At 45.7% G+C, this 27,785-nt stretch overlaps 1 protein-coding gene across 1 annotated transcript; it reads left to right on the top strand.

Moving 5' to 3' along the window:
- LOC149462985 (urokinase plasminogen activator surface receptor-like) lies at positions 1–26,725 on the top strand. The gene is made up of 5 exons (XM_089676047.1): positions 1–85; positions 164–289; positions 1,235–1,381; positions 9,327–9,476; positions 24,879–26,725. Exons 1-5 carry the CDS (start codon positions 31–33, stop codon positions 25,040–25,042), a joined length of 642 nt encoding a protein of 213 aa, XP_089532173.1. The 5' UTR covers positions 1–30; the 3' UTR covers positions 25,043–26,725.
- Positions 26,726–27,785: the final 1,060 nt, after the last annotated feature.

The following is a 27,785-nucleotide window of genomic DNA, read 5'->3' as shown; positions in this document are numbered from 1 at the left end:
TGTCACCTAGGAATTGAGAATAGACAAATAATGGAGTCTGCTATCTTTGTCAAAATTCTTCTCTTCTTATTTGTACAGTCAATAGGTAAGAATTTAAATTAAACTTAAAATATATGACATTTACAATGTGAAATTACATAACTAATCTTTTTTATATTTTTAGTGCAGGCTCATAATATTATATGCTTTACTTGCGAAGGTCAAAATTCTGAGACCTGTGAGCATAAAGAAGTAGAGTGCCCAGATGGCCATGATTGCATGACCGTCTATGAACAATATGTTGCCCGTGGTAAGTTTTAAAATATTAAAGTGTATGTCCAGTCAAAACCTTTTAGTTTTGGATATTGTTGGGTTTTACTACTTTCTGGGGCTCTGTTAGGGAGATTTCCTCTCACTACCTGTTCCATTGACAATGGTTTCACCAGAAAGGAAGAAAATTAATATCTACAGCAAAGATATAGATGACTGACAAGAGTTTCCCTATACTATTAGAAAAAATAAAAAAATAATTATATATTCTGTCTGTGTAGCTGTGGGGTGTAGCTATTGGTGATTTTCCCTCGTTTCCTATATAGACTTTCTATGGAATAACACGTGTTGTTTATGTTTGTTGTTGGTTGCTATCCTATAGATTTAGGTGGCAGGAGAAGGTCCTCCAGCTCCCAAGATGAACATACCAATGTGTAAAACACCCCGCAACCCATAGCTATACTGAGTCAGTCATGCTTGCACATCTGTAGTGCTGCTGTTCACTGGTCCTAGGGTTACCACCTTTTGTCGACAGAAAAGAAAATCATATGGGGGAAGAAAGGGGTTTCATTTTGGTTAAACTAGTGTGACTTAGTCTCAAAAGCATTGCAAAACAATTCCAGGTTTTATAAAATGATGATACTCAAAATTCGTTCTTCCATATGGAATAGAATGCATCAACAGGGCAAATTTTATTCTTGAATTAGTCTCTATAGTAAATGTCTTAGGAAAAATCATGGAAAGTTTTTTTAGAGATAAAATAGAGGGTCATGTGTAGAAGGTCTAACAAAGCTTCTATCCAACAAAGTGCCCACTGCTGATCTTTTCATTAATTGCTGACTGAAGATCGTCAGTGAGAACAACTTGGGTCCATTCTGTACACAGATTAAATAGTGCTTTTTTTCTATATAAGTGTAATCAAAGATACTTATTTCCATTCATTTAGGTTTTTATTGATTTATAATTTACTACCATTTTTTCTTAGGAAAAGTATTCCACTCAATTCTTAAGCGTTGTGCAAGGAATCTACCTTGCAATGTGGAAGTTCATGGTCATGCAGGTAATGATTTGTCCATCAGGTCTTTTATAAAATGCTGTAATGGAGATCGGTGTAACTCAGGAATGTATGAAAGTAAGTATACACAAAGTATGACATTACACTGTATGTTTAAATGTATGTGGAGACCTCTCCAAATGATGAATTCAGGTGTTTCCAGTGAAGGGTTCTGCTAATGCTATACCATACAAAGACATTTTAGACACTTTTGAGCTTCCAACTAAGAGCTTGAGGAAACCCCTTTTCGATTTCACCATGACTTTGCCCCTGTGTACATAGTCAGCTCCATAAAGGCATGGTTTCATGAGGCTGGTGTGAAGGAACTGGAGAGACCTTCACAGAGTCCTGACCTCGACAACAACCCTCAGTATGATCTGGATCTTTAACTGTGAGCCAGGTCTTCTCTCTCAAAATCAAACCTGACCTTAAAAAAAAGTTTTTTTTGGCTGAAGGGACACATGTTCCTACAGACACACTCCAAACTTTTAGTGGAAAGCCTTCCCAGAAAGATGGAGACAGTTAAAACCACAAAAGGGATTGACTGCATATTAATTTCTGTGGTTTTTAAATGAGATATCCAGCAAGCTTATACACTGTAGGTGTGATGGTCAGTTGTCCACAAGCCTTTGGATACATAGTTTAAACACAGTTTTAAAAAAATAAAAAAGATTGAAGAGATGAACTGTAGACAATAAAGTATGAGCTGAAAAAAATGACTTCTACTCTATCAAAATTATATGGACTTACCTATAATATACTAAATAAAACACCATGCCACCATTGCAAATTAACCTTAGCCCACTTCCTTTAAAGTGTTACTAAACCCACAACAGTAAAATCAGTCTGAATATGCAGTAAAGCATGCTTGCTATACTCACTGTGGAACTTAGTGGTTAATCCTCTGCATTGTGTAAAATGGCTGTTTGATCCTGTCTTCTCTGATCCTCCCCTTCTTTTATAATTCTCCCCTTCTTTTACTGTCCCCAATCTATCTGCTGATAATACAGAGCCCTAGGAGGCACTCTGCACATACTCAGTTTAGTGTGTATTGCTAGAAAGGTTTTTTCGGGGGAGGGTGCATGTGATCCGCACAGGGCCAATCAGCACTGCCCAGACAGAAGGTCAGGGATCATAAGATTAAAAACTCCCCCTACAAGATTTAACCAGTGCTTGGCTGGATACTGATAGAAATCAAAAGACTGCTCTAACTGCTGATGGGAAAATGTATTTAGCAGTTTATATTTCCTAAAATAATTGTATTCCCGTGTTCTGTGTACTGTGGTTGACTAGATATAGTGAATGCAGGGTCCTGGATTTAGTAAAACTTTAACAAATGAGCTCAAAATGCAGTATGTTACAGTCTTGCATTGTTCCAACATTGACTTTTTTTGCAGCTCCCTACATTTGGTTACATGACATCTCAGAGCTGCAAAAGAAGTCAAAGCCAGGCGTTGTGATTTCTGGTGTAATTTGACAAAGAGTACCGTATTTTTTGCCATATAAGACGCACTTTTTCTTCCCCGAAACTGGGGGGGAAATGTCAGTACGTCTTATAAGGCGAATATGGAGCGGCCGGTCCGGTATTTCCACCGAGGCCGTGTCAGAATACCGGGCCGGCCGCTCAGCTCTGCAGCGGGACCTTACCTGTTCCTCTATCCAGCGGCGTGCTGTCTTCCTGGCTTCTGTAGTGTGGGCACTGGGCATGACAGCCGGGTGCCAAGTGCGCATGCGCGAGAAGCGGTGCGCTTTGTGAATGGTAAGGCGGTACCTGGGACACATGACAGATCCCAGAAGCCGCCGGACCAATCAAAAAGCGCAAGTGCTTCTCGCTCATGCGCACTGGGCACCCGGCTGTCATGCCGAGCGCCATTACAGAAGCCGGGAAGACAGCGCGCGGCTGGATCGAGGAACAGGTAAGATCGGGTACCTGTCAAATTCAGGTACCCGCTCCCCACCTCCCCAAAGGTCAGCAGTCATCTGTGCTGTCCGCAGTCTCTGGTCATCCCTGTGCTGTCTGCAGTCTTTGGTCATCCCTGTGCTGTCCGCAGTCTCTGGTCATCCCTGTGCTGTCCGCAGTCTCTGGTCATCCCTGTACTGTCTACAGTCTCTGGTCATCCCTGTGCTGTCAGCAGTCTCTGGTCATCTCCTGTACTGTGTCTGCAGTCCATTAGTTCAGAATTTTTTTTTCCTGTTTTCTGCCTCTAAAACCTAAGTGCGTCTTATGGGCAGGTGCGTCTTATACGGCGAAAAATACTGTAGATAGCTATATAATGCCCAGTAGCTGTCACTGACTGTGAGTCCTTCTCTGATTAAAGTATATTTCTACTTCTGCAGTTAAAAGTGATAGCCCAACTACATGTTTGTTATGTGCTCCATTCACACAGTATATCTGCAATTTTTATCTCACCTTTTACATGTGGAGAAGGCCTCAGGGCAGACTGCAAATATTTCTAAATAGTGTCAGAGGGAGCTTGTCCTAACAACTAGTTGAGTTTCCTTTCATTAGTATACAATGCAAGATGCTCAGCTTCTAAATCTTTAATTCTTTGTTAGGACTTGACATGTGCATTTCCTTTTGTTACGATTCGTTTTTTTGGGTGGAAATTTCACTTTCGGAGGTCCATAGGTATAGAGATCTCCAAATGGATATAGTAACGAATGTCAATGAATCTGAAGAAAAATAACAAAACTAACACATGCATTTGTTTCATTCAGATTATGTCACATGATGCATAAGTAATTTGGGCCCATGGGGAAATTAATTCAATTCGATATTTTGGATAATTAATGAATCAAAATTTTGTTCCATTCGTTAATTTGCATGCACATGACACCAGTCGATATTATCCAATCAGCTCTTGCCATTTCTCTTAGTGGGCTGGATTAACGTCCAAAAATATCTGATCCTTTCCGATTCGAATCCATCTGATTCAATATATAGTTACATAGTTAGTCTGGCTGAAAAAAAACAAAAGTCCATCCAGTTCAACCACTAAAAAAAAAAGTTATAATCCCACATCTACAGTTGATCCAGAGGAAGGCAAAAAACCCAGCAAAGCACGATCCAATTTGCTCCTGCTGGGAAAACCGTTCCTTTCTGATCCCCCGAGAGGCAATTGGATATTCCCTGGATAAACTTTACCTATAAATGTTAGTATCCAGTTATATTCTGTGTATCTAAGAAAGAATCCAGGCCTTATTTAAAGCAATGAACTGAGCTGGCCAGAACCAACTCTTGAGGGAGTCTATTCCACATTCTCACAGCTGTCACTGTCAAGAAACCTTTCCATGTTTGGAGATTAAATTTCTTTTCCTCCAGACGTAAAGAGTACCCCCTTGTCCTCTTTGATGACCTCAGGGTGAATAGCTCTACATCGAGTTCACTATATGAGCCACTGATGTATTTATACATGTTGCTCATATCCCCCCTTAATCTCCTCTTCTCAAGAGAGATTAAATTCAGTTCCTCTAATCTTTCCTCATAGTTGAGCTCCTCCATGCCTCTTATCTGTTTGTTTGCCATTCTCTGTACTTTCTCCAGTTCCCCAATGTTCTTTTTGTGAATTGGTGCCCAAAATTGAACTGCATATTCCAGATGAGTTGTTATTAATGATTTGTACAGGGGTAATATGATATCTCTCTCTCTGGAGTCTATACTTCTTTTAATATGAGAGGATTCTGCTCGCTTTATTAAGCTTGTGATCTACCAGAACACCCAGATCCTTCTCCACCATTGATTCCCCCAGTTGTACTCCCCCTAGTATGTATGATGCATGCATATTCTTAGACCCCAAGTGCATAACTTTACATTTATCAACATTAAACCTCATTTGCCACATAGTTGCCCAATTACACAGTGCATTGAGGTCGGCTTGTAGGTTGAAGACATCCTGTAAGGACGTTATTCCACTGCACAGTTTAGTGTCATCTGCAAAGACTGAAATGGCATTTTTAATCCCAGACCCTATATTGTTCATAAATATATTAAAAAGTAAGGGTCCCAACACTGAACCCTGGGGTACACCACTGACAACCCTAGACCATGCAGAGTATGAATCATTAACCACTACTCTCGGAATACGATCTTTTAGCCAGTTTTCTATCCATATACATTTTACATTTCACATTTTATACATAGATTTTTCCAAGCCCGTAGACTTTACCTTACACATTAGTCGTGTGTTGGGAACTGTGTCAAACACTTTTGCAAAATCCAAGTATACCACGTCCACCAACACCCCTCTGTCCAAGGTTTTGCTCACCTCCTCATAAAAAGAAATCAGATTTGTTTGGCAACTTCTGTCTTTCATGAATCCATGCTGTCTGTTGTTTAAAATATTTTTTTCCAGCAAGAACTCATCTATGTGGTCTTTTATTAAACTCTCCAGTATCTTTCCAACTATAAAAGTTAAGCTAACAGGTCTATAATTACTTGGTAAAGATTTTGACCCCTTTTTAAATATAGGCACCACATTGGCCTTACACCAATCCAGTGGTACTATGCCAGTCATTAAAGAGTCCTTAAAAATTAGAAACAATGGTTCTGAAATGACAGAGCTCAATTCTTTAAGGACCCGTGGGTGTATGTCATTCAGTCCAGGTGCTTTATTCACCTTTATTCTGTCTAAATATTTTTGAATCATATCAATTGTGAGCCAATGTGGATCATCTGGAGCTGTGTCAATACCATGCCCATTATGGACAAGAGCTCCCCCCATGCTTCTTTGTATACACAGAGCTGAAGAAGGTATTTAAGAAATTTGCCTTCTTTGTCCCCAGTCACCCACTCTAGATTATTTTGTAAAGGGTCTACATGTTCCAACTGGACCTTTTTACTATTAATATATTTGAATAATTTTTGGGGATTGGTCCTGCTAATCTTTTGCAATCTGTCGTTCGTTTTAAATTTTTACAGCCTTTATTACCTTTTTTGCATTGATGCAGTAATTCATGCAAAATGAGCCCCAACCAAATATTGAGTGCATACTATACTGAACATGGACATACTTTTCAGTAAGCCAACATTTCTATATTAAATTTTTTTTTTAATTGGTCTTATGTAATATTCTAATTTTCTGATCCACTGAATTTTGGGGTTTCACTAGCTGTAGGCCATAATCATAAAATGTAAAAGAAAGAAATGCTGGAAATATATCACTCTGTGTGTAATAAATCTATATAATATATGCGTTTCACTTTTTGAATTGAATTACTGAAATAAATGAACCTTTTGATGATATTCTAATTTATTTAGATGCACCTGTATATGGGGCAGTGCTGCAACAGCCCTGTAATGTCAGCACCTGTGGTAGTGAGCTCTTGTTGATACTCACCTTGGGGTTCCCCAGGGTGTGGAGTCTAAGCCCCAGCCTGCTTCTTCACCAGAGCCCCTGATGGTGGGGATGGACTTGCAGCAAGCTGAACCAGGTCGCGGCCCCCAGGTACACCCATCTGAGGTTGAGGAGACTGCTCGCAGGAGCAGAGTATAATGAGAGGGGACTAATGGAATCAGATAGGCTAGCCAAGGTCAGGAGAGGTGGAAAACAAGCAAGGTCAGAGAACGAAGCCAGGGTCGTTACACAAGTAGTCAATGTAGGATTCAGGCAGTAGCAACACACAGGAGCTCCAACAACTAGGAAGTTGCTCAGGCAAAGTGGGCTAAACTGAGCATGTCTTATATAGACAAGCAAACTAGGAGGCGGGCCAGGAAGTGATGGAAGGGAAGGAAATAAAACCCAGAGGATAGCATATGACGCCCATAGGTGAGCACAGACAAACCACACATGTGAAAGGAATCAGGAGCAGCAAGGAGGTAAGAATAAACAAACAAGAGGCTAACTTTTGACATGTAACACATGCAGTTGATACGTTGTTGTGGGTTAAAACATTTGACAAGGGTGGCTGTCTCATATATCAGCGAGCCCTAAAAATCAAGGTGGATGTTAGGTGCTGTGCTTTTAACAACCTCCAATTGCAACAGCACACCTTCTGCATGATGTGTCAGGAAGGTTGAGATAATCAGGTGAGCATGCCTCCAGGTTACAGCTCCATTAGTTGCTGCTTTCTAATAGCCAAGCTGCCTAAAGTAGTGTTCACAAAAGGTGAGTTGCATTTTCCTTTATGTAACAAATTATATGGTAGAAATTGGTCACTTTAGCACCTTTTATATTGCTTCCTACATGGAAACTGAAGTAAATGTGAGCTAAAAAAATAAACAAATCCACTGTCTGGTTGGTTCTTGTGCATTTTGCATGCAGTAATTGTACTTGCCTGCAAATACATCTGTAATGTTCTTAATATTATTATACAAAAAAAAAAATATATATATATACAGTGGGGATCGAAAGTTTGGGCACCCCGGCTAAAAATGTGTATTAATGTGCATAAAGAAGCCAAGGAAAGATGGAAAAATCTCCAAAAGGCATCAAATTACAGATTAGACATTCTTATAATATGTCAACAAAAGTTAGATTTTATTTCCATCATTTACACTTTCAAAATAACAGAAAACAAAAAATGGCGTCTGCAAAAGTTTGGGCACCCTGCAGAATTTATAGCATGCACTGCCCCCTTTGCAAAGCTGAGACCTGCCAGTGTCATGGATTGTTCTCAATCATCGTCTGGGAAGACCAGGTGATGTCAATCTCAAAGGTTTTAAATGCCCAGACTCATCTGACCTTGCCCCAACAATCAGCACCATGGGTTCTTCTAAGCAGTTGTCTAGAAAACTGAAACTGAAAATAGTTGACGCTCACAAAGCTGGAGAAGGCTATAAGAAGATAGCAAAGCATTTTTAAATGTCAATATCCTCTGTTCAGAATGTAATTAAGAAATGTCAGTCATCAGGAACAGTGGAAGTTAAAGCAAGATCTGGAAGACCAAGAAACATATCAGACAGAACAGCTCACAGGATTGTGAAAAAAACAATTCAAAACCCACGTTTGACTGCACGATCCCTCCAGAAAGATCTGTCAGACACTGGAGTTGTGGTACACTATTCCACTATAAAGAGATACTTGTACAAATATGGTCTTCATGGAAGAGTCATCAGAAGAAAACTCTTCTACGTCCTCACCACAAAAATCATTGTTTGAACTTTGCAAATGAACATATAGACAAGCCTGATGCATTTTGGAAGTTCTGTGGACCAATGAGGTTAAAATTGAACTTTTTGGCTGGAATGAGCAAGGGTACGTTTGGAGAAAAGGGGCACAGAATTTAATGAAAAGAACCTCTGTCCAACTGTTAAGCATGGGGTTGGATCAATCATGCTTTGGGGTTGTGTTGCAGCCAGTGGCACAGGGAACATCTCATGAGAAGGAAAAATGGATTCAATAAAATTTCAGCAAATTTTGGATGGTAACTTGATGCCATCTGTGAAAAAGCTGAAGTTAAAGAGAGGATGGCTTCTACAAATGGATAATGATCCTCAACACACCTCGAAATCCACGGGGGATTACATCAAGAGGCGTAAACTGAAGGTTTTGCCATGGCCTTCACAATCTCCTGACCTCAACATAATTGAAAATCTATGGATAGACCTTAAAAGAGCAGTGCGTGACAGACAGCCCGGAAATCTCAAAGAACTGGAAGACTTTTGTAAGGAAGAATGGGCAAAGATACCTCAAACAAGAAATGAAAGACTCTTGGCTGGCTACAAAAAGCGTTTACAAGCTGTGATACTTGCCAAAGGGGACAGTACAAGATATTAACTCTGCAGGGTGCCCAAACTTTTGCAGACGCCATTTTTTTGTTTTCTGTTATTTTGAAAGTGTAAATGATGGAAATAAAATCTAACTTTTGTTGACATATTATAAGAATGTCTAATCTGTAATTTGATGCCTTTTGGAGATTTTTCCATCTTTCCTTGGCTTCTTTATGCACATTATTACAAATTTTTAGCCGGGGTGCCCAAACTTTCGATCCCCACTGTGTATATATATATATATATATATATATATATATATATATAATATTTTTTACTTTTTAAGATTGTAATTTAATTACTTTTTTTATGCAGTGCCAAAGAATTTTACCAAAGAGAAAGGTATTGTATGTCCAATTTGCCGTACCTATGACACGCTGGACGGGTGTAAGGCAGAAAGATATACAGTCTGCTGGGGAGAAAAGGATGTGTGTGCAAAATTTACGGGGACCATTCAGGAACCCGGTAAGTATCTGTGAGTCTGTGCTGAGGAGCTCCTGCTCCTGGACGTTGGTAGTTTATAAAAAGGAGTTTATAAATTATAATAGTGCAGGTGTACAGCCAACTCGTTTTGGTGATTAAGGCTCTCCCTTCTTCAGGGCTAGCGTATAGAGAAAAATAGCAAAAAAAATTTTTAAAAATAGGTAAATGGTAGATATTAGAAAATAATGGTTGCATGAGAGTTGTAGTGGTCGCATTTACATAAGAGTAAGATTGACAGATATAAGTGGTTATGAAGAAGACACATATTACCTAGAGGTAATACTAAACTGTAATACTAGAAAACCAATTGTATTATTGTTTCAATAAAGTGATTGTGAGGTCTAAGGGAGGGAAGAGAACAAATAGATAAGACCAGTGCTTTGGCGAAATCCAAAGTGGTCCTTATGTGTGGTGCAATTCTGTACTGTATGTATCATTGTAAAGACATTCATTTTAACCACTTGCTGTTTGAAAGATACGGTGCTGCACTACTTTAACTGACAATTGTGTGGTCATGCAGCACTGCTCACAAATAAATTTTATATATTTTTTTTTTCACATAAATAGAGTTTTCTTCTTGTGGTATTTGATCACCACTGGGCTTTTTATTTTTGCGCTACAAAGGAAAAAAAAAAGAAAAAACAATATTTTTACTTTTTGCTTTAAAACATATCCAATAAAAATGTTTTTAAAAGTTTCTTCATGAATTTAAGGCAACATGTATTTGGAAAAAAAAAATCCCAATAAGTGTATATTAGTTGGTTTGCATGAAAATGATAGCATCTACAAACAATGGTATAGATATTGGATTTATTTATTTTTTTTAAACTAGTAATTAGAGATGAGCGAATCGAAGTAGGCGAAGTGGAATTCGTTTCGAATATTAGGAAAATTTCGATTCGCGTCGAATCCGAAAATAAGCAGACTTCGGATGCGCGAATCGAAATTTTTCCTAAAATGGCGGCGACATGTGCGGCGACGGAGTGGGGATGTCTGGGAAGGTGCGCAGACAAGGCGCGCTGACCCATAATGCATTCATTCATGACATGTGATCGCATTAGCCAATCAGCAGCCAGCCAGCCAGCACAGTGTAATGGTCGAGCTATAAATGGCGGCCATTTTAGAATTCTCCATTTGCCTCCAGTCATTCAACAGAGACAGACCTGGCTGTATGCAGGGAGAGAGTTAGGGACAGAGAAACGTTACTTAGGGACACAGAAACGTTAGTTAGGGCCACAGAATCGTTACTTAGGGCCACAGAAACGTTACTTAGGGCCATAGAAACGTTACATAGGGCCACAGAAACGTTTACTTAGGGCCACAGAATCGTTAGTTAGGGCCACAGAAACGTTACTTAGGGACACAGAATTGTTACTCAGGGACAGACAGAATTGTTACTGAGGGATACAGAATCGTTACTTAGGGCCACAGAAACGTTACTTAGGGCCACAGAATTGTTACTTAGGGACAGACACAGAATTGTTACTGAGGGACACAGATTTGTTACTGAGGGCCACAGAATCGTTACTTAGGGCCACAGAATTGTTACTTAGGGACAGACACAGAATTGTTACTGAGGGACACAGATTTGTTACTGAAGGCCACAGAATCGTTACTTAGGGCCACAGAAACGTTACTTAGGGCCACAGAATTGTTACTTAGGGACAGACACAGAATTGTTACTGAGGGCCACAGAATCGTTACTTAGGGCCACAGAATTGTTACTTAGGGACAGACACAGAATTGTTAGTGAGGGACACAGATTTGTTACTGAGGGCCACAGAATCGTTACTTAGGGCCACAGAAACGTTACTTAGGGCCACAGAATTGTTTCTTAGGGACAGACACAGAATTGTTATTGAGGGACACAGAATTGTTACTGAGGGCCACAGAATCATTACTTAGGGCCACAGAATCGTTACTTAGGGCCACAGAAACGTTACTTAGGGCCACAGAATTGTTACTTAGGGACAGACACAGAATTGTTACTGAGGGCCACAGATTTGTTACTGAGGGCCACAGAAACGTTACTTAGGGCCACAGAATTGTTACTTAGGGACAGACACAGAATTGTTATTGAGGGACACAGAATTGTTACTAAGGGCCACAGAAACATTACTTAGGGCCACAGAAACGTTACTTAGGGCCACAGAATCGTTACTTAGGGCCACAGAAACGTTACTTAGGGCCACAGAAACGTTACTTAGGGACACAGAATTGTTACTCAGGGACAGACAGAATTGTTACTGAGGGATACAGAATTGTTACTGAGGGCCACAGAATCGTTACTTAGGGCCACAGAAACGTTACTTAGGGCCACAGAATTGTTACTTAGGGACAGACACAGAATTGTTATTGAGGGACACAGAATTGTTACTGAGGGCCACAGAAACGTTACTTAGGGCCACAGAAACGTTACTTAGGGCCACAGAATCGTTACTTAGGGCCACAGAAACGTTACTTAGGGCCACAGAATTGTAACTTAGGGACAGACACAGAATTGTTACTGAGGGCCACAGAATTGTTACTGAGGGCCACAGAACCGTTACTTAGGGCCACAGAACCGTTACTTAGGGCCACAGAAACGTTACTTAGGGACAGACACAGAATTGTTACTGAGGGACACAGATTTGTTACTGAGGGCCACAGAAACGTTACTTAGGGCCACAGAAACGTTACTTAGGGCCACAGAATCGTTACTTAGGGCCACAGAAACGTTACTTAGGGCCACAGAAACGTTACTTAGGGCCACAGAATTGTTACTTAGGGACAGACACAGAATTGTTACTGAGGGCCACAGAATTGTTACTGAGGGCCACAGAACCGTTACTTAGGGCCACAGAAACGTTACTTAGGGCTACAGAATCGTTACTTAGGGCCACAGAAACGTTACTTAGGGCCACAGAAACGTTACTTAGGGCCACAGAATTGTTACTCAGGGACAGACACAGAATTCTTACTCAGGGACAGACACATAATTGTTACTGAGGGACACAGAATTGTTACTGAGGGACACAGAATTGTTACTGAGGGACACAGAATTGTTACTGAGGGACACAGAATTGTTACTCAGGGACAGACACAGAATTGTTACTCAGGGACAGACACAGAATTGTTACTCAGGGACAGACACACAATTGTTACTGAGGGACACAGAATTGTTACTTAGGGCCACAGAACTGTTACTTAGGGCCACAGAAACGTTACTCAGGGACACAGAATTGTTACTCAGGGACAGACACAGAATTGTTACTCAGGGACAGACACAGAATTGTTACTGAGGGACACAGAATTGTTACTGAGGGACACAGAACTGTTACTTAGGGCCACAGAAACGTTACTCAGGGACACAGAATTGTTAATCAGGGACAGACACAGAATTCTTACTCAGGGACAGACACAGAATTGTTACTCAGGGACACAGAATTGTTACTGAGGGACACAGAATTGTTACTGAGGGCCACAGAATCGTTACTTAGGGCCACAGAATCGTTACTTAGGGCCACAGAAACGTTACTTAGGGCCACAGAAACGTTACTTAGGGCCACAGAAACATTACTTAGGGACACAGAATTGTTACTCAGGGACAGACACAGAATTCTTACTCAGGGACAGACACAGAATTGTTACTCAGGGACACAGAATTGTTACTGAGGGACACAGAATTGTTACTGAGGGACACAGAATTGTTACTGAGGGACACAGAATTGTTACTGAGGGAAACAGAATTGTTACTCAGGGACAGACACAGAATTGTTACTGAGGGACACAGAATTGTTACTGAGGGACACAGAATTGTTACTGAGGGCCACAGAACTGTTACTTAGGGCCACAGAAACGTTACTCAGGGACACAGAATTGTTACTCAGGGACAGACACAGAATTGTTACTCAGGGACACAGAATCGTTGAATTAAAGAGTATGTCAGACAACATGCAGAGGAGTGGCAGAGGAGGCAATGTTTTAGGAGCGAGCAGACATGGCAGCAGAGGAAGAGGTCGAGGCAGCACTATTCGCAGCCAGAGGCCAGTGCTCCCTGTGTCATCCAGTACAGTGAGGAAGAGCTAACAGAGGGCGGTCAGGAACGGGGGGAGACATCCGCCTCTTCAGCAGCCAGGCGAAGAAGTAGTGGTGAGGAGAGTGGCTCGGTAGCCGGTCTAGAGACAGGTCTGTCTCCTGACCCACACGCAGCCGAGGGGGCTAGTAGTGAGGCGGAGACCCTAATTGATGATGATGAGGCTGATCGCACTTGGCAGCCTTGTCGTCATCAGGCTATTGCTTCCGCATCATCAGGAGAAGAGGGTGGCAGCTTGGCAGCGAGCAAAACAGTCGGTGGGTTGTCTCCATCGCCACACTCTGCCATGTGCCACTTTCAGGTCTCCTCACACAATGCTGGTGTTTTCCTTTTTTTGTCATAGGGTGCTGGCAGATTACGGGCCTCCCATAGCTGCTGCCAGGCCCCTAATCTGCCATGGGCCCCTGTACCGCCTCCTCATGCTGCTGCCAGGTCCACAGTCTCTCATGCCATGTGCCACTTTCAGGTCTCCTCACACTGCTGGTGTGTTCCATTTTTTGTCATAGGGTGCTGGCAGATTACGGGACTCCCATAGCTGCTGCCAGGCCCCTAATCTGCCATGGGCCCCTATACCGCCTCCTCATGCTGCTGCGAAGTCCAGAGTCTCTCATGGGTCCCTGTACGGCCTCCCATTGCTGCTGTCTCCATCGCCACACTCTGCCATGTGCCACTTTCAGGTCTCCTCACACACTGCTGGTGTGTTCAATTTTTTTGACATAGGGTGCTGGCAGATTACGGGCCTCCCATAGCTGTTGCCAGGCCCCTAATCTGCCATGGGCCCCTATACCGCCTCCTCATGCTGCTGCGAAGTCCAGAGTCTCTCATGGGTCCCTGTACGGCCTCCCATTGCTGCTGTCTCCATCGCCACACTCTGCCATGTGCCACTTTCAGGTCTCCTCACACACTGCTGGTGTGTTCCATTTTTTGACATAGGGTGCTGGCAGATTACGGGCCTCCCATAGCTGCTGCCAGGCCCCTAATCTGCCATGGGCCCCTATAGCGCCTCCTCATGCTGCTGCCAGGTCCAGAGTGTCTCATGGGTCCCTGTACGGCCTCCCATTGCTGCTGTCTCCATCGCCACACTCTGCCATGTGCCACTTTCAGGTCTCCTCACACTGCTGGTGTGTTCCATTTTTTGTCATAGGGTGCTGGCAGATTACGGGCCTCCCATAGCTGCTGCCAGGCCCCTAATCTGCCATGGGCCTCTGTACCGCCTCCTCATGCTGCTGCCAGGTCCAGAGTGTCTCATGGGTCCCTGTACGGCCTCCCATTGCTGCTGTCTCCATCGCCACACTCTGCCATGTGCCACTTTCAGGTCTCCTCACACTGCTGGTGTGTTCCATTTTTTGTCATAGGGTGCTGGCAGATTACGGGCCTCCCATAGCTGCTGCCAGGCCCCTAATCTGCCATGGGCCCCTGTACCGCCTCCTCATGCTGCTGCCAGGTCCACAGTGTCTCATGCCATGTGCCACTTTCAGGTCTCCTCACACTGCTGGTGTGTTCCATTTTTTGTCATAGGGTGCTGGCAGATTACGGGCCTCCCATAGCTGCTGCCAGGCCCCTAATCTGCCATGGGCCCCTATACCACCTCCTCATGCTGCTGCGAAGTCCAGAGTCTCTCATGGGTCCCTGTACGGCTTCCCATTGCTGCTGTCTCCATCGCCACACTCTGCCATGTGCCACTTTCAGGTCTCCTCACACACTGCTGGTGTGTTCAATTTTTTTGACATAGGGTGCTGGCAGATTACGGGCCTCCCATAGCTGCTGCCAGGCCCCTAATCTGCCATGGGCCCCTATACCGCCTCCTCATGCTGCTGCGAAGTCCAGAGTCTCTCATGGGTCCCTGTACGGCCTCCCATTGCTGCTGTCTCCATCGCTACACTCTGCCATGTGCCACTTTCAGGTCTCCTCACACACTGCTGGTGTGTTCCATTTTTTGACATAGGGTGCTGGCAGATTACGGGCCTCCCATAGCTGCTGCCAGGCCCCTAATCTGCCATGGGCCCCTATAGCGCCTCCTCATGCTGCTGCCAGGTCCAGAGTGTCTCATGGGTCCCTGTACGGCCTCCCATTGCTGCTGTCTCCATTGCCACACTCTGCCATGTGCCACTTTCAGGTCTCCTCACACTGCTGGTGTGTTCCATTATTTGTCATAGGGTGCTGGCAGATTACGGGCCTCCCATAGCTGCTGCCAGGCCCCTAATCTGCCATGGGCCCCTATACCGCCTCCTCATGCTGCTGCCAGGTCCAGAGTGTCTCATGGGTCCCTGTACGGCCTCCCATTGCTGCTGTCTCCATCGCCACACTCTGCCATGTGCCACTTTCAGGTCTCCTCACACTGCTGGTGTGTTCCATTTTTTGTCATAGGGTGCTGGCAGATTACGGGCCTCCCATAGCTGCTGCCAGGCCCCTAATCTGCCATGGGCCCCTGTACCGCCTCCTCATGCTGCTGCCAGGTCCACAGTGTCTCATGCCATGTGCCACTTTCAGGTCTCCTCACACTGCTGGTGTGTTCCATTTTTTGTCATAGGGTGCTGGCAGATTACGGGCCTCCCATAGCTGCTGCCAGGCCCCTAATCTGCCATGGGCCCCTATACCGCCTCCTCATGCTGCTGCGAAGTCCAGAGTCTCTCATGGGTCCCTGTACGGCCTCCCATTGCTGCTGTCTCCATCGCCACACTCTGCCATGTGCCACTTTCAGGTCTCCTCACACTGCTGGTGTGTTCTATTTTTTGTCATAGGGTGCTGGCAGATTACGGGCCTTCCATAGCTGCTGCCAGACCCCTAATCTGCCATGGGCCCCTATACCGCCTCCTCATGCTGCTGCCAGGTCCAGAGTGTCTCATGGGTCCCTGTACGGCCTCCCATTGCTGCTGTCTCCATCGTCACACTCTGCCATGTACCACTTTCAGGTCTCCTCACACTGCTGGTGTGTTCCATTTTTTGTCATAGGGTGCTGGCAGATTACGGGCCTCCCATAGCTGCTGCCAGGCCCCTAATCTGCCATGGGCCCCTGTACCGCCTCCTCATGCTGCTGACAGGTCCACAGTGTCTCATGCCATGTGCCACTTTCAGGTCTCCTCACACTGCTGGTGTGTTCCATTTTTTGACATAGGGTGCTGGCAGATTACGGGCCTCCCATAGCTGCTGCCAGGCCCCTAATCTGCCATGGGCCCCTATAGCACCTTCTCATGCTGCTGCCAGGTCCAGAGTGTCTCATGGGTCCCTGTACGGCCTCCTATTGCTGCTGTCTCCATCGCCACACTCTGCCATGTGCCACTTTCAGGTCTCCTCACACTGCTGGTGTGTTCCATTTTTTGTCATAGGGTGCTGGCAGATTACGGGCCTCCCATAGCTGCTGCCAGGCCCCTAATCTGCCATGGGCCCCTATAGCGCCTCCTCATGCTGCTGCCAGGTCCAGAGTGTCTCATGGGTCCCTGTACGGCCTCCCATTGCTGCTGTCTCCATCGCCACACTCTGCCATGTGCCACTTTCAGGTCTCCTCACACTGCTGGTGTGTTCCATTTTTTGTCATAGGGTGCTGGCAGATTACGGGCCTCCCATAGCTGCTGCCAGGCCCCTAATCTGCCATGGGCCCCTATACCGCCTCCTCATGCTGCTGCCAGGTCCAGAGTGTCTCATGGGTCCCTGTACGGCCTCCCATTGCTGCTGTCTCCATCGCCACACTCTGCCATGTGCCACTTTCAGGTCTCCTCACACTGCTGGTGTGTTCCATTTTTTGTCATAGGGTGCTGGCAGATTACGGGCCTCCCATAGCTGCTGCCAGACCCCTAATCTGCCATGGGCCCCTGTACCGCCTCCTCATGCTGCTGCCAGGTCCACAGTGTCTCATGCCATGTGCCACTTTCAGGTCTCCTCACACTGCTGGTGTGTTCCATTTTTTGTCATAGGGTGCTGGCAGATTACGGGCCTCCCATAGCTGCTGCCAGGCCCCTAATCTGCCATGGGCCCCTATACCGCCTCCTCATGCTGCTGCGAAGTCCAGAGTCTCTCATGGGTCCCTGTACGGCCTCCCATTGCTGCTGTCTCCATCGCCACACTCTGCCATGTGCCACTTTCAGGTCTCCTCACACACTGCTGGTGTGTTCAATTTTTTGACATAGGGTGCTGGCAGATTACGGGCCTCCCATAGCTGCTGCCAGGCCCCTAATCTGCCATGGGCCCCTATACCGCCTCCTCATGCTGCTGCGAAGTCCAGAGTCTCTCATGGGTCCCTGTACGGCCTCCCATTGCTGCTGTCTCCATCGCCACACTCTGCCATGTGCCACTTTCAGGTCTCCTCACACACTGCTGGTGTGTTGAATTTTTTGACATAGGGTGCTGGCAGATTACGGGCCTCCCATAGCTGCTGCCAGGCCCCTAATCTGCCATGGGCCCCTATACCGCCTCCTCATGCTGCTGCCAGGTTCAGGCGAACGTAGTCACACAGGGGAGGAACTTCTCAGTGTAATGAACAGAGAAATCGACAGATGGCTGTCTCCGCGCAAACTGAAAATCGGAACCATGTTGACCGACAACGGAAAGAACATGGTGTCTGCTCTGCGTCAAGGAAGGTTGTGCCATGCGCCATGCATGGCTCACGTGTTCAATCTGGTTGTCAAGCGGTTCCTAAAATCCACCATCCCACTGCAAGACATCCTTAAAATGTCACGTAAACCTTGCATGCATTTCAGCCATTCCTACACCGCAAAGCACACCCTCCTTGAGCTGCAGCGGCAGAACGGAATTCCACAGCATCGCCTGATCTGCGACGTTGCAACAAGGTGGAATTCAACCCTACACATGGTAGACCGCCTTTACGAACAGCGAAAGGCCATCACCGATTTCATGATGTTACAAGCGGATAAAGGTACTCCCCTGTGTAACTTCGATGTCAGCCATTGGCAGCTCATGCGTGACACCTGCCGCTTGCTCAGGCCCTTTGAGGAGGCCACGCTATTCGTGAGTCGGCAGGACTATGGGATGAACGACGTCATTCCTCTGTTGCACGTCCTGGAACAAATGCTGTTAACAATGGCTGGTCAGGGTGCGGTAGACATGGCGCACAGATCTCAACGCCACATGACCCCTGTGGGGGCAGGACAGGAAGAAGAGGAGGAGGTAGAGGAGGACATTTGTGCTCAGGAATTATTGAGTGAAATGGGTGGTTTTTCCACTCAGCGGACAGGAGTGGAGGAGCAGGAGCATCTGGTAGAGGAGGAGGAGACAGAGGACCCAGACGCACCGTGGCAGTATGCTGTGGAGATGGAGTCAGGGAGTCCCTCGCATTCGTTGGCACAAATGGCCCATAGCATGCTCGGTTGCTTGCGTAGCGACAGCCGAATAAGAACCATCAGACAGAGGGATGACTTTTGGCTGTCCACCTTGTTGGACCCTCGCTACCGTTCAAAAATGGTGGCCTTTTTCACACCTGCTGAGAGGGAGGCCAAAATAACGTACTATAAAAACCACCTATGTAGTCAGTTGGTCTCTGCCTTTCTGCGCCAATGTCCATCCTCAGACACTGTGGGCCCTGTGCGCTCGCGTTCCGCTGCCATGGCAGCAAAGGAGGGGTGGGGTGGTAGGAGCAGTGGCAGCTCCACCAGCAGCGGCTGACTCAGTCTGCAGTCGATGATGACTAGCTTTCTTCACCAGCGCAGTGAGGAAAGTACTAACCAGCCGCAGCAGCAGCAGCATCAGGTGGACCTGGAGCAGGACCTCAAACAACAGGCTTAGGCCTACTTGGACAGCACCCTGCCAACCGAGGTAGACAATCCCCTTGACTACTGGGCAACGAAACTTGACCTTTGGCCCCAACTAGCTGAATTTGCCCTTGAAAGGCTGTCATGCCCGGCCAGTAGCGTGGCATCGGAGCGCGTGTTTAGTGCGGCAGGAGGTATTGTAACTCCGCGGAGGACACGACTGTCCACCCAAAGTGTGGAGAGACTCACGTTTGTGAAAATGAATCAGGCGTGGATTAGTCTGGATTTCAAACCACCAGTTCCTGACACAACTGACTAAATCCGCCATGAATCATGCCCCAAACATGTGCCACTTTCAGGTCTCCTCACACTGCTGGTGTGTTCAATTTTTTGTCATAGGGTGCTGGCAGATTACGGGCCTCCCATAGCTGCTGCCAGGCCCCTAATCTGCCATGGGCCCCTGTACCGCCTCCTCATGCTGCTGCCAGGTCCAGAGTCTCTCATGGGTCCCTGTACGGCCTCCCATTGCTGCTGTCTCCATCGCCACACTCTGCCATGTGCCACTTCCAGGTCTCCTCACACTGCTGGTGTGTTCCATTTTTTGTCATAGGGTGCTGGCAGATTACGGGCCTCCCATAGCTGCTGCCAGGCCCCTAATCTGCCATGGGCCCCTATACCGCCTCCTCATGCTGCTGCCAGGTCCACAGTGTCTCATGCCATGTGCCACTTTCAGGTCTCCTCACACTGCTGGTGTGTTCCATTTTTTGTCATAGGGTGCTGGCAGATTACGGGCCTCCCATAGCTGCTGCCAGGCCCCTAATCTGCCATGGGCCCCTGTACCGCCTCCTCATGCTGCTGCCAGGTCCAGAGTCTCTCATGGGTCCCTGTACGGCCTCCCATTGCTGCTGTCTCCATCGCCACACTCTGCCATGTGCCACTTTCAGGTCTCCTCACACTGCTGGTGTGTTCCATTTTTTGTCATAGGGTGCTGGCAGATTACGGGCCTCCCATAGCTGCTGCCAGGCCCCTAATCTGCCATGGGCCCCTATACCGCCTCCTCATGCTGCTGCCAGGTCCACAGTGTCTCATGCCATGTGCCACTTTCAGGTCTCCTCACACTGCTGGTGTGTTCCATTTTTTGTCATAGGGTGCTGGCAGATTACGGGCCTCCCATAGCTGCTGCCAGGCCCCTAATCTGCCATGGGCCCCTATACCGCCTCCTCATGCTGCTGCCAGGTCCAGAGTCTCTCATGGGTCCCTGTACGGCCTCCCATTGCTGCTGTCTCCATCGCCACACTCTGCCATGTGCCACTTTCAGGTCTCCTCACACACTGCTGGTGTGTTCAATTTTTTGACATAGGGTGCTGGCAGATTACGGGCCTCCCATAGCTGCTGCCAGGCCCCTAATCTGCCATGGGCCCCTATACCGCCTCCTCATGCTGCTGCCAGGTCCAGAGTCTCTCATGGGTCCCTGTACGGCCTCCCATTGCTGCTGTCTCCATCGCCACACTCTGCCATGTGCCACTTTCTGGTCTCCTCACACTGCTGGTGTGTTCCATTTTTTGTCATAGGGTGCTGGCAGATTACGGGCCTCCTATAGCTGCTGCCAGGCCCCTAATCTGCCATGGGCCCCTGTACCGCCTCCTCATGCTGCTGCCAGGTCCACAGTGTCTCATGCCATGTGCCACTTTCAGGTCTCCTCACACTGCTGGTGTGTTGAATTTTTTGACATAGGGTGTTGGCAGATTACGGGCCTCCCATAGCTGCTGCCAGGCCCCTAATCTGCCATGGGCCCCTATACCGCCTCCTCATGCTGCTGCCAAGTCCAGAGTCTGTCATGGGTCCCTGTACGGCCTCCCATTGCTGCTGTCTCCATCGCCACACTCTGCCATGTGCCACTTTCAGGTCTCCTCACACACTGCTGGTGTGTTCAATTTTTTGTCATAGGGTGCTGGCAGATTACGGGCCTCCCATAGCTGCTGCCAGGCCCCTAATCTGCCATGGGCCCCTATACCGCCTCCTCATGCTGCTGCCAAGTCCAGAGTCTCTCATGGGTCCCTGTACGGCCTCCCATTGCTGCTGTCTCCATCGCCACACTCTGCCATGTGCCACTTTCAGGTCTCCTCACACTGCTGGTGGGTTCCATTTTTTGTCATAGGGTGCTGGCAGATTACGGGCCTCCCATAGCTGCTGCCAGGCCCCTAATCTGCCATGGGCCCCTATACCGCCTCCTCATGCTGCTGCCAGGTCCTGAGTCTCTCATGGGTCCCTGTACGGCCTCCCATTGCTGCTGTCTCCATCGCCACACTCTGCCATGTGCCACTTTCAGGTCTCCTCACACTGCTGGTGAGTTCCATTTTTTGTCATAGGGTGCTGGCAGATTATGGGCCTCCCATAGCTGCTGCCAGGCCCCTAATCTGCCATGGGCCCCCGTACCGACTCTTCATGCTGCTGCCAGGCCCGTAATCTGTCATGGGCCCCTGTTGTCGCTTGTTGGCATATTCCGCTCGTTCAGATGCTCTTTCTCCTGCTACTCCTCTTCACGGATTCCGTCAGCAGTCTTTCTTGGAATCCGTTTCCAAGAGACAACAGTTTGCGAGCACGCACCCGACGGTGCAGAAGCTGAACGTCCTCCTGTCCAAGTTGCTGCTGCCAGGCTCGTAATCTGTCATGCGCCCCTGTACCGCCTCCTCATGCTGCTGCCAGGTCCAGAGTGTGTCATGGGCCCCCGTACCGACTCCTCATGCTGCTGCCAGGCCCGTAATCTGTCATGGGCCCCTGTACCGCCTCCCCATGCTGCTGCCAGGTCCAGAGTGTGTCATGGGTCCCTGTACAGCCTCCCATTGCTGCTGCCAGGCCCGTAATCTGCCATGGGCCCCCGTACCAACTCCTCATGCTGCTGCCAGGCCCGTAATCTGTCATGGGCCCCTGTACCGCCTCCTCATGCTGCTGCCAGGTCCAGAGTCTCTCATGGGTCCCTGTACGGCCTCCCATTGCTGCTGTCTCCATCGCCACACTCTGCCATGTGCCACTTTCAGGTCTCCTCACACTGCTGGTGGTTTCCATTTTTGTCATAGGGTGCTGTATGGCCTCCCATTGCTGCTGCCTCCACCGCCACACTGTGGCTCCACACTCTGGTTTTGGCCCCGTGACTGCCCAAATGAGTGAAGTGTGCGGTGATTCTAAGATCGACGGCACTCATCTGCATGTCATACTGACTGTCAGTATTATTTCTCTTCCCCAGCAGACTCCAAGGGCATTTAAATTAAAGGTACAGTGTTCTGCACTAATATAAAGTCTCTCTGAAGCCTAGAAACACCCTTTTATAAGTTAAATTCGCAGCGAATATATTCGACTCGAATCAAAATTTTTCCACGAATTCGCCGAATTAGTCAAATCGAATTTTTGAATACTTCGCTCATCTCTACTAGTAATGTCGGCAATCAGCAACCTACACTTCTGACGCTAACTGCCACTGATATCTCCAGTGACACTAATACAGTGATCAGTGCTAATAAAAACCACTATCACTGTATTAATGACCCTTGGCAGGAAGGGGTTAACATATTTACTTTGTACTGTGTTGTGTTTTACTAGGGTATTTGCTGTTTTTTTATGCAGGGAGATAAAACCAACACATATCCATTGACAGGAGAGAGATCTGTGTTGTTTATATTCCCAGATCTCTTTCCTGTCAGTTGCTCAGCTGGCTCCCTGCCATGAATCTCTGGCAGTGACCTAGTGATTAACATTTACAGTAGCCAAAGACAGCGTGGGTAGGTGGGCGGGGGCGCCCCCCTACCTGGAAAAGCAAAATCATGTATATATAAGTGATTCTGGACAGAGCGACCACCCTGTAGCAGTAAAGAGCGGACGGCAACTGGTTAAAACTGATGCAGGTGGTGGATAGTGTTTTTTTTGGAGTGATGTCTCATGTCTCAACCCTTTTGCTGCCAATGATATGTACCACATGTCAAGACATTGAAATGCTTAAAACATTCCTTTATACGGTGAACCTGGAAGCACTAGTGACCGGAGTAGTAGTTGACCAGGGAACGTTCCCTGATTAGCTCTAACAGACCCTTCCTGTTTCCATAACTGTACCTGCTCATTTCTATCAAATAGAAGGCTTTAAAAGACACAAATGCATACATAAATAGCAATTTCATAACACCTATGGGGTATCACTGTGCCAGGGGCGGACTGACCATTTGGAAACTCAGGCAGTGCCCGAGGGCCCGGGATCAGTAGCCCTATGAGATGCCTCCTTTTTCATAGGATTTTTTGAGTTTTGGCAAGGATACAGGGGCCCCATGACCACTATTTCCCGGGGGCCCCATGAGTTGTCAGTCCGCCCCTGCACTGTGCATGTAGGAATGAGAGGAATAATTCTTGTGCCATCATTTATGGACACTCTAAAATGATGAGCTGTAAAGGCTTTTAAAGCATTGCCTTTGGACAGTATTGTATATTACAGTTAGTCACATATTCATGAGTGCACCAGATATAAGAGGTATATGTACGTTAGAGGAGAGATAGTCACAGATGGGTGATGGTCTGAACTTGGTGTAGGAATGAGATGAGGGAGAAATAAAAAGTGGGGTATTAGGAACTGATCTTGATTGTATTGGGCACCAGGGGTGTAAGCGATGCTTGTTTTTACGTGTCTTCCATAAGCTTTAATAAAGGATGTTTTAGAGGATTGGAGCAAGTGACGTCATTTTTGTGTTTCTTGAGCTGTGGAAACAAAGTCATGGTTACAATCTGTGTTTTTTTTTTTCCAGGGTTTAAAGGACTGTGGGTGCATGCCCTGCCAGTGATCCCCTTGTCAGCCTGTGACATCACAGATTGACACCCCCGCAACCCAGTCCTGCAGAACTTCATTGGCAGCATCTCGGGCTGCCAGTACCTCCTGGGCAGATACTATATAATAGCATTGGGCAGATGCCAATTATAGAACCATACCCTTCACTCTTCCCAAGAGTATTTGTAGTCATTTGTCAGCTCATTAGGAGTTATTATTAAGACATTTGTGGAATTTTCTTAGTGATTTAGCATTTTCCTGCATATAATATACTACTGATGTGAGGCTGATTGAGATCAGTGAACTTTACAGATACCTTAAGGACATGTTCGCATCAAACCAGTTCCCTGTGGTGCATTAAATGCATCATTTCATGCATTAATGTGTGTTGCCCTACAGCAGCCCATGAGCTGCCCAGCACATCACAAATGATGGTAAATCAGCATTGCACAGAAACCCATTTTAGTACGTTTTCACAATCTGCACTGTGCTGTAATACAATTGTGTTGAGAAGATGCATTGGGGTACCATGCTGAATGAATGGCACTACAGTGTACCAATGCGCATAATGCACATTACTGAAGGTCTTTCGTGGCAATGTGCCATTTTGGGTAACTGTCTGATTTTAGCTTGTTTTCAATGCTGAAAGCTCACAATAATGAAGTAACACATCAATATTTTATTTTCAGACCTTTTACATGCGTTGACTCACATTTCAAATGTTCTGCGCCTTTCTCTTCTGTATACACTGTGATAAAATATTATAGCAGCTCAAAATATGTGGTCTTTTCTTTTTTTCATAGATGGAGTTCAATTCAACGTCTCAGCACAAGGATGCAGTAGCCCATTGGGTTGTATCTATGACTACACTCAAGAGGCTGGTGTGAAAGTCATTAGCTACATAGAAAATGAGTGCTATACCCCAAACGATCCTCCTTCATTAGAGGGAACAAAGTCCCAATACTGAACGGCCATTGTTCAGGAAATTCAAATCAAGTTCACTTTAAAATTGACAATGATGGTGCATTGATTATTGAAATTATAGAAATTAAGCTGTGCTTAAAGAATCCTAAAATGTATCCCTAAATGATTATTAGATAAAAAAAAACAAATATGACTCAAAGGGGAGTTCCAACACTTACCGTACAGTGCTGAGTTCAATTCCAGCCAGAGATTCTATTTGGATTCAAGTATAAGTAAAAGTAAACTTTTTTCTTAGTTTTGGATAGAGAGGAGATGGAATAGAACACTTATTAGGTTTTTTATTGCTTTCTGTGCCTCCGTTAGGGAGATTCACCCCCTCCATTTATCTTGTGTACCGTTATCAAAAGTGAAATTAAACAAAACTCCAAATGTTTGGGTTTCCCCAAAAAAGTAATAGAGGGGAAATTTTCCAATGGGGACACTAGTTCTGGTGACCTAAGTGTCCCCAATGAATTTCCTTAATGTGCCAGGATTACCTCTCACATCCTGCTTTGGCTATCGAACAGGAGTGAAGGTAAATTTCCCCAAGGGGACACAGATGGTAAAAAATATAAACTAACAGGGGTTATAACCCTCCCTTACTCCAAAATGAAAAGAGAGGCTTTGCCTATAATTCTACTTTAATGCCTCATGGACATTGGGCATTTAGCCCTGATGCGTGAGGCTTCAGGGTTTATGTGTGGGTGGAAAGTACAAGAGTACATTTTTAGTCTGCAATTCATGCATTTGTGCCTGGGTGCATACTGACCTAAATATAACTACTGCTTGGTGCACGATCTAGCCCTGTCCAGCTGCAGCAGATGTCAGTTTTTGTTCTGTAGGCTACTGATGCTAGCAGCCTTCATGTAATGATAATGCAAATATGTATGAAGTCCAGCTGAGTGGCAACTATGGCTGCCCCCATAGATACAGTGGAGGAAAGAATGATGCTTAGGACAGGAAGTGTGTTTACAGAATTAAACTAAATTGAATGAATTGGAAAGAGTTAAAACCCTACAGAGATCTTTTTTCTTGCATGTCCCATAGATGCAGCAGTAAATGAGATGAAATCATACAACTGGAGATGTAGACAGACAACAGGCACACTCCTACATATCTGGTGGGATTGTCCCTTGTTGCAGCCTTTTTGGGAAAAAGTGCGAGATATAGTCTCACAAGTGACTACTTACACTCTGGAATACACACCGGCTCAATTTTTACTTCACCACTCCTCAATTCCGTTAAGGATGTACCGTAAGTCTCTTACCCTGCATATGATAAATGCGGCGAAACAATGTATTCCTGTCCACTGGCGATCAGAACAGATTCCTACTGTGCGGGAGTGGTTTCATAGGGTCATCAGAGTTGCGGAGATGGAGGAATTGATTTCAGTGACAAGAGACCACCCTGAGAAATTTCGGAAAACTTGGGCGTGTTGGAAACACTTCCAAACTACCAATTTCTATAATCTCTATATGAATAAATAAAACTAATTTACAGGTCGTGAATACCGTTCACAGTTATCACCTCTGGAATAGCGCCGCGGACCGTGTTTATCGAAATGTACGTTAAGTCCTAAGGATAATACCTATTAGCTTGTCTACTATATTATATTATGGTTGGCTTAATAACTATTACCTGATCCATCCTTCCCTTTTCACTTCCCTCCCACCTCTCCCCCCCCTCTCCGTCCCCCCCCCCCCTTTTTTTTTTTTTTTTCTCCTCCCTGTGCTTTCTAAATCTTCCTCCATATACAGTACTCTCCTCTTTTTTTCTTTTCTCTCTTTTTTTTTCCTTTTGTCTCATATTTCTCTCTTACACAACTATTTCTACATACAAGCAGAAACTTAACTTAACCGGGTGCGGAATTACACGAGGCGTCAGCCTCAGACATCAATGCTGTTTTTTTGCTCCACTACCCGATTACTTAAGCGCTTTTTACCCCCGACACTTGCATCCTCTATACCTCTATTGCTTACCATTCATATGTGCGAACCTGTTATTTTACTTTGTTTACTGGGTAGCGTGATCTCCTGTTTATGTTTACTGCATACCTCAATTACATGTCTGAATACCCGTCTGCGTTACGGGAGATTGCTTCAGTTATACGTATGCAAAATGTGTTCCGTACCTGTCTTTAATCTCAAATGTCTTGTATTTCAATAAAAATTTTTGGAAGAAAAAAAAAGAAATCATACAAAAGTAAGAGTTGTCACTGGGACTTTTCTCCCTGTTGAATGATATACCCTCACCCATTTCTCTGGTGACAACGCTAAATTTTGGATATTCCCTCAATTTTCGCACCTGGACAAATAGAGGAAGGATTCTCCCCAGCAGAAGTGCAGTTAACAGAGGGTTGATCTTTTTTTCCACTCTATACAAAAGTAGAAAAAAATTGCCTGTACATGTGCTTTAAATTAATATGTAATATTAGTACCCAATGTAATGATTTGAGGGAAGCCATTTTGGAATTGAAAAAAGGGGAAAAAATAAATACATAAAATGTTGATATCATCTATTAATTTACAGCCCCCAAATAATTTTGCTAAATGATTGCTACCTATGATTTTGAGATGGCTGATTATTAATGAAATCACAATCAATAAATATAGTTCATGGCAAAAAAACTGTTGTTGTTTTTTTAATGTGTGTAGATGGAAAAATGATCTTAGCAGTTGTACATAATACGTATAAACTGATAACTATTATCCTATTAGTCTCATCTGGGTAGAAAATGGATAACGTGT

The sequence above is a fragment of the Staurois parvus genome, unplaced genomic scaffold, assembly GCF_062004578.1.
Source record: "Staurois parvus isolate SC_StPar_1 unplaced genomic scaffold, SC_StPar_1.0 ptg000163l, whole genome shotgun sequence".
NCBI lineage: Eukaryota > Metazoa > Chordata > Amphibia > Anura > Ranidae > Staurois > Staurois parvus.
This window is presented reverse-complemented; position numbering and strand designations above follow the sequence as displayed.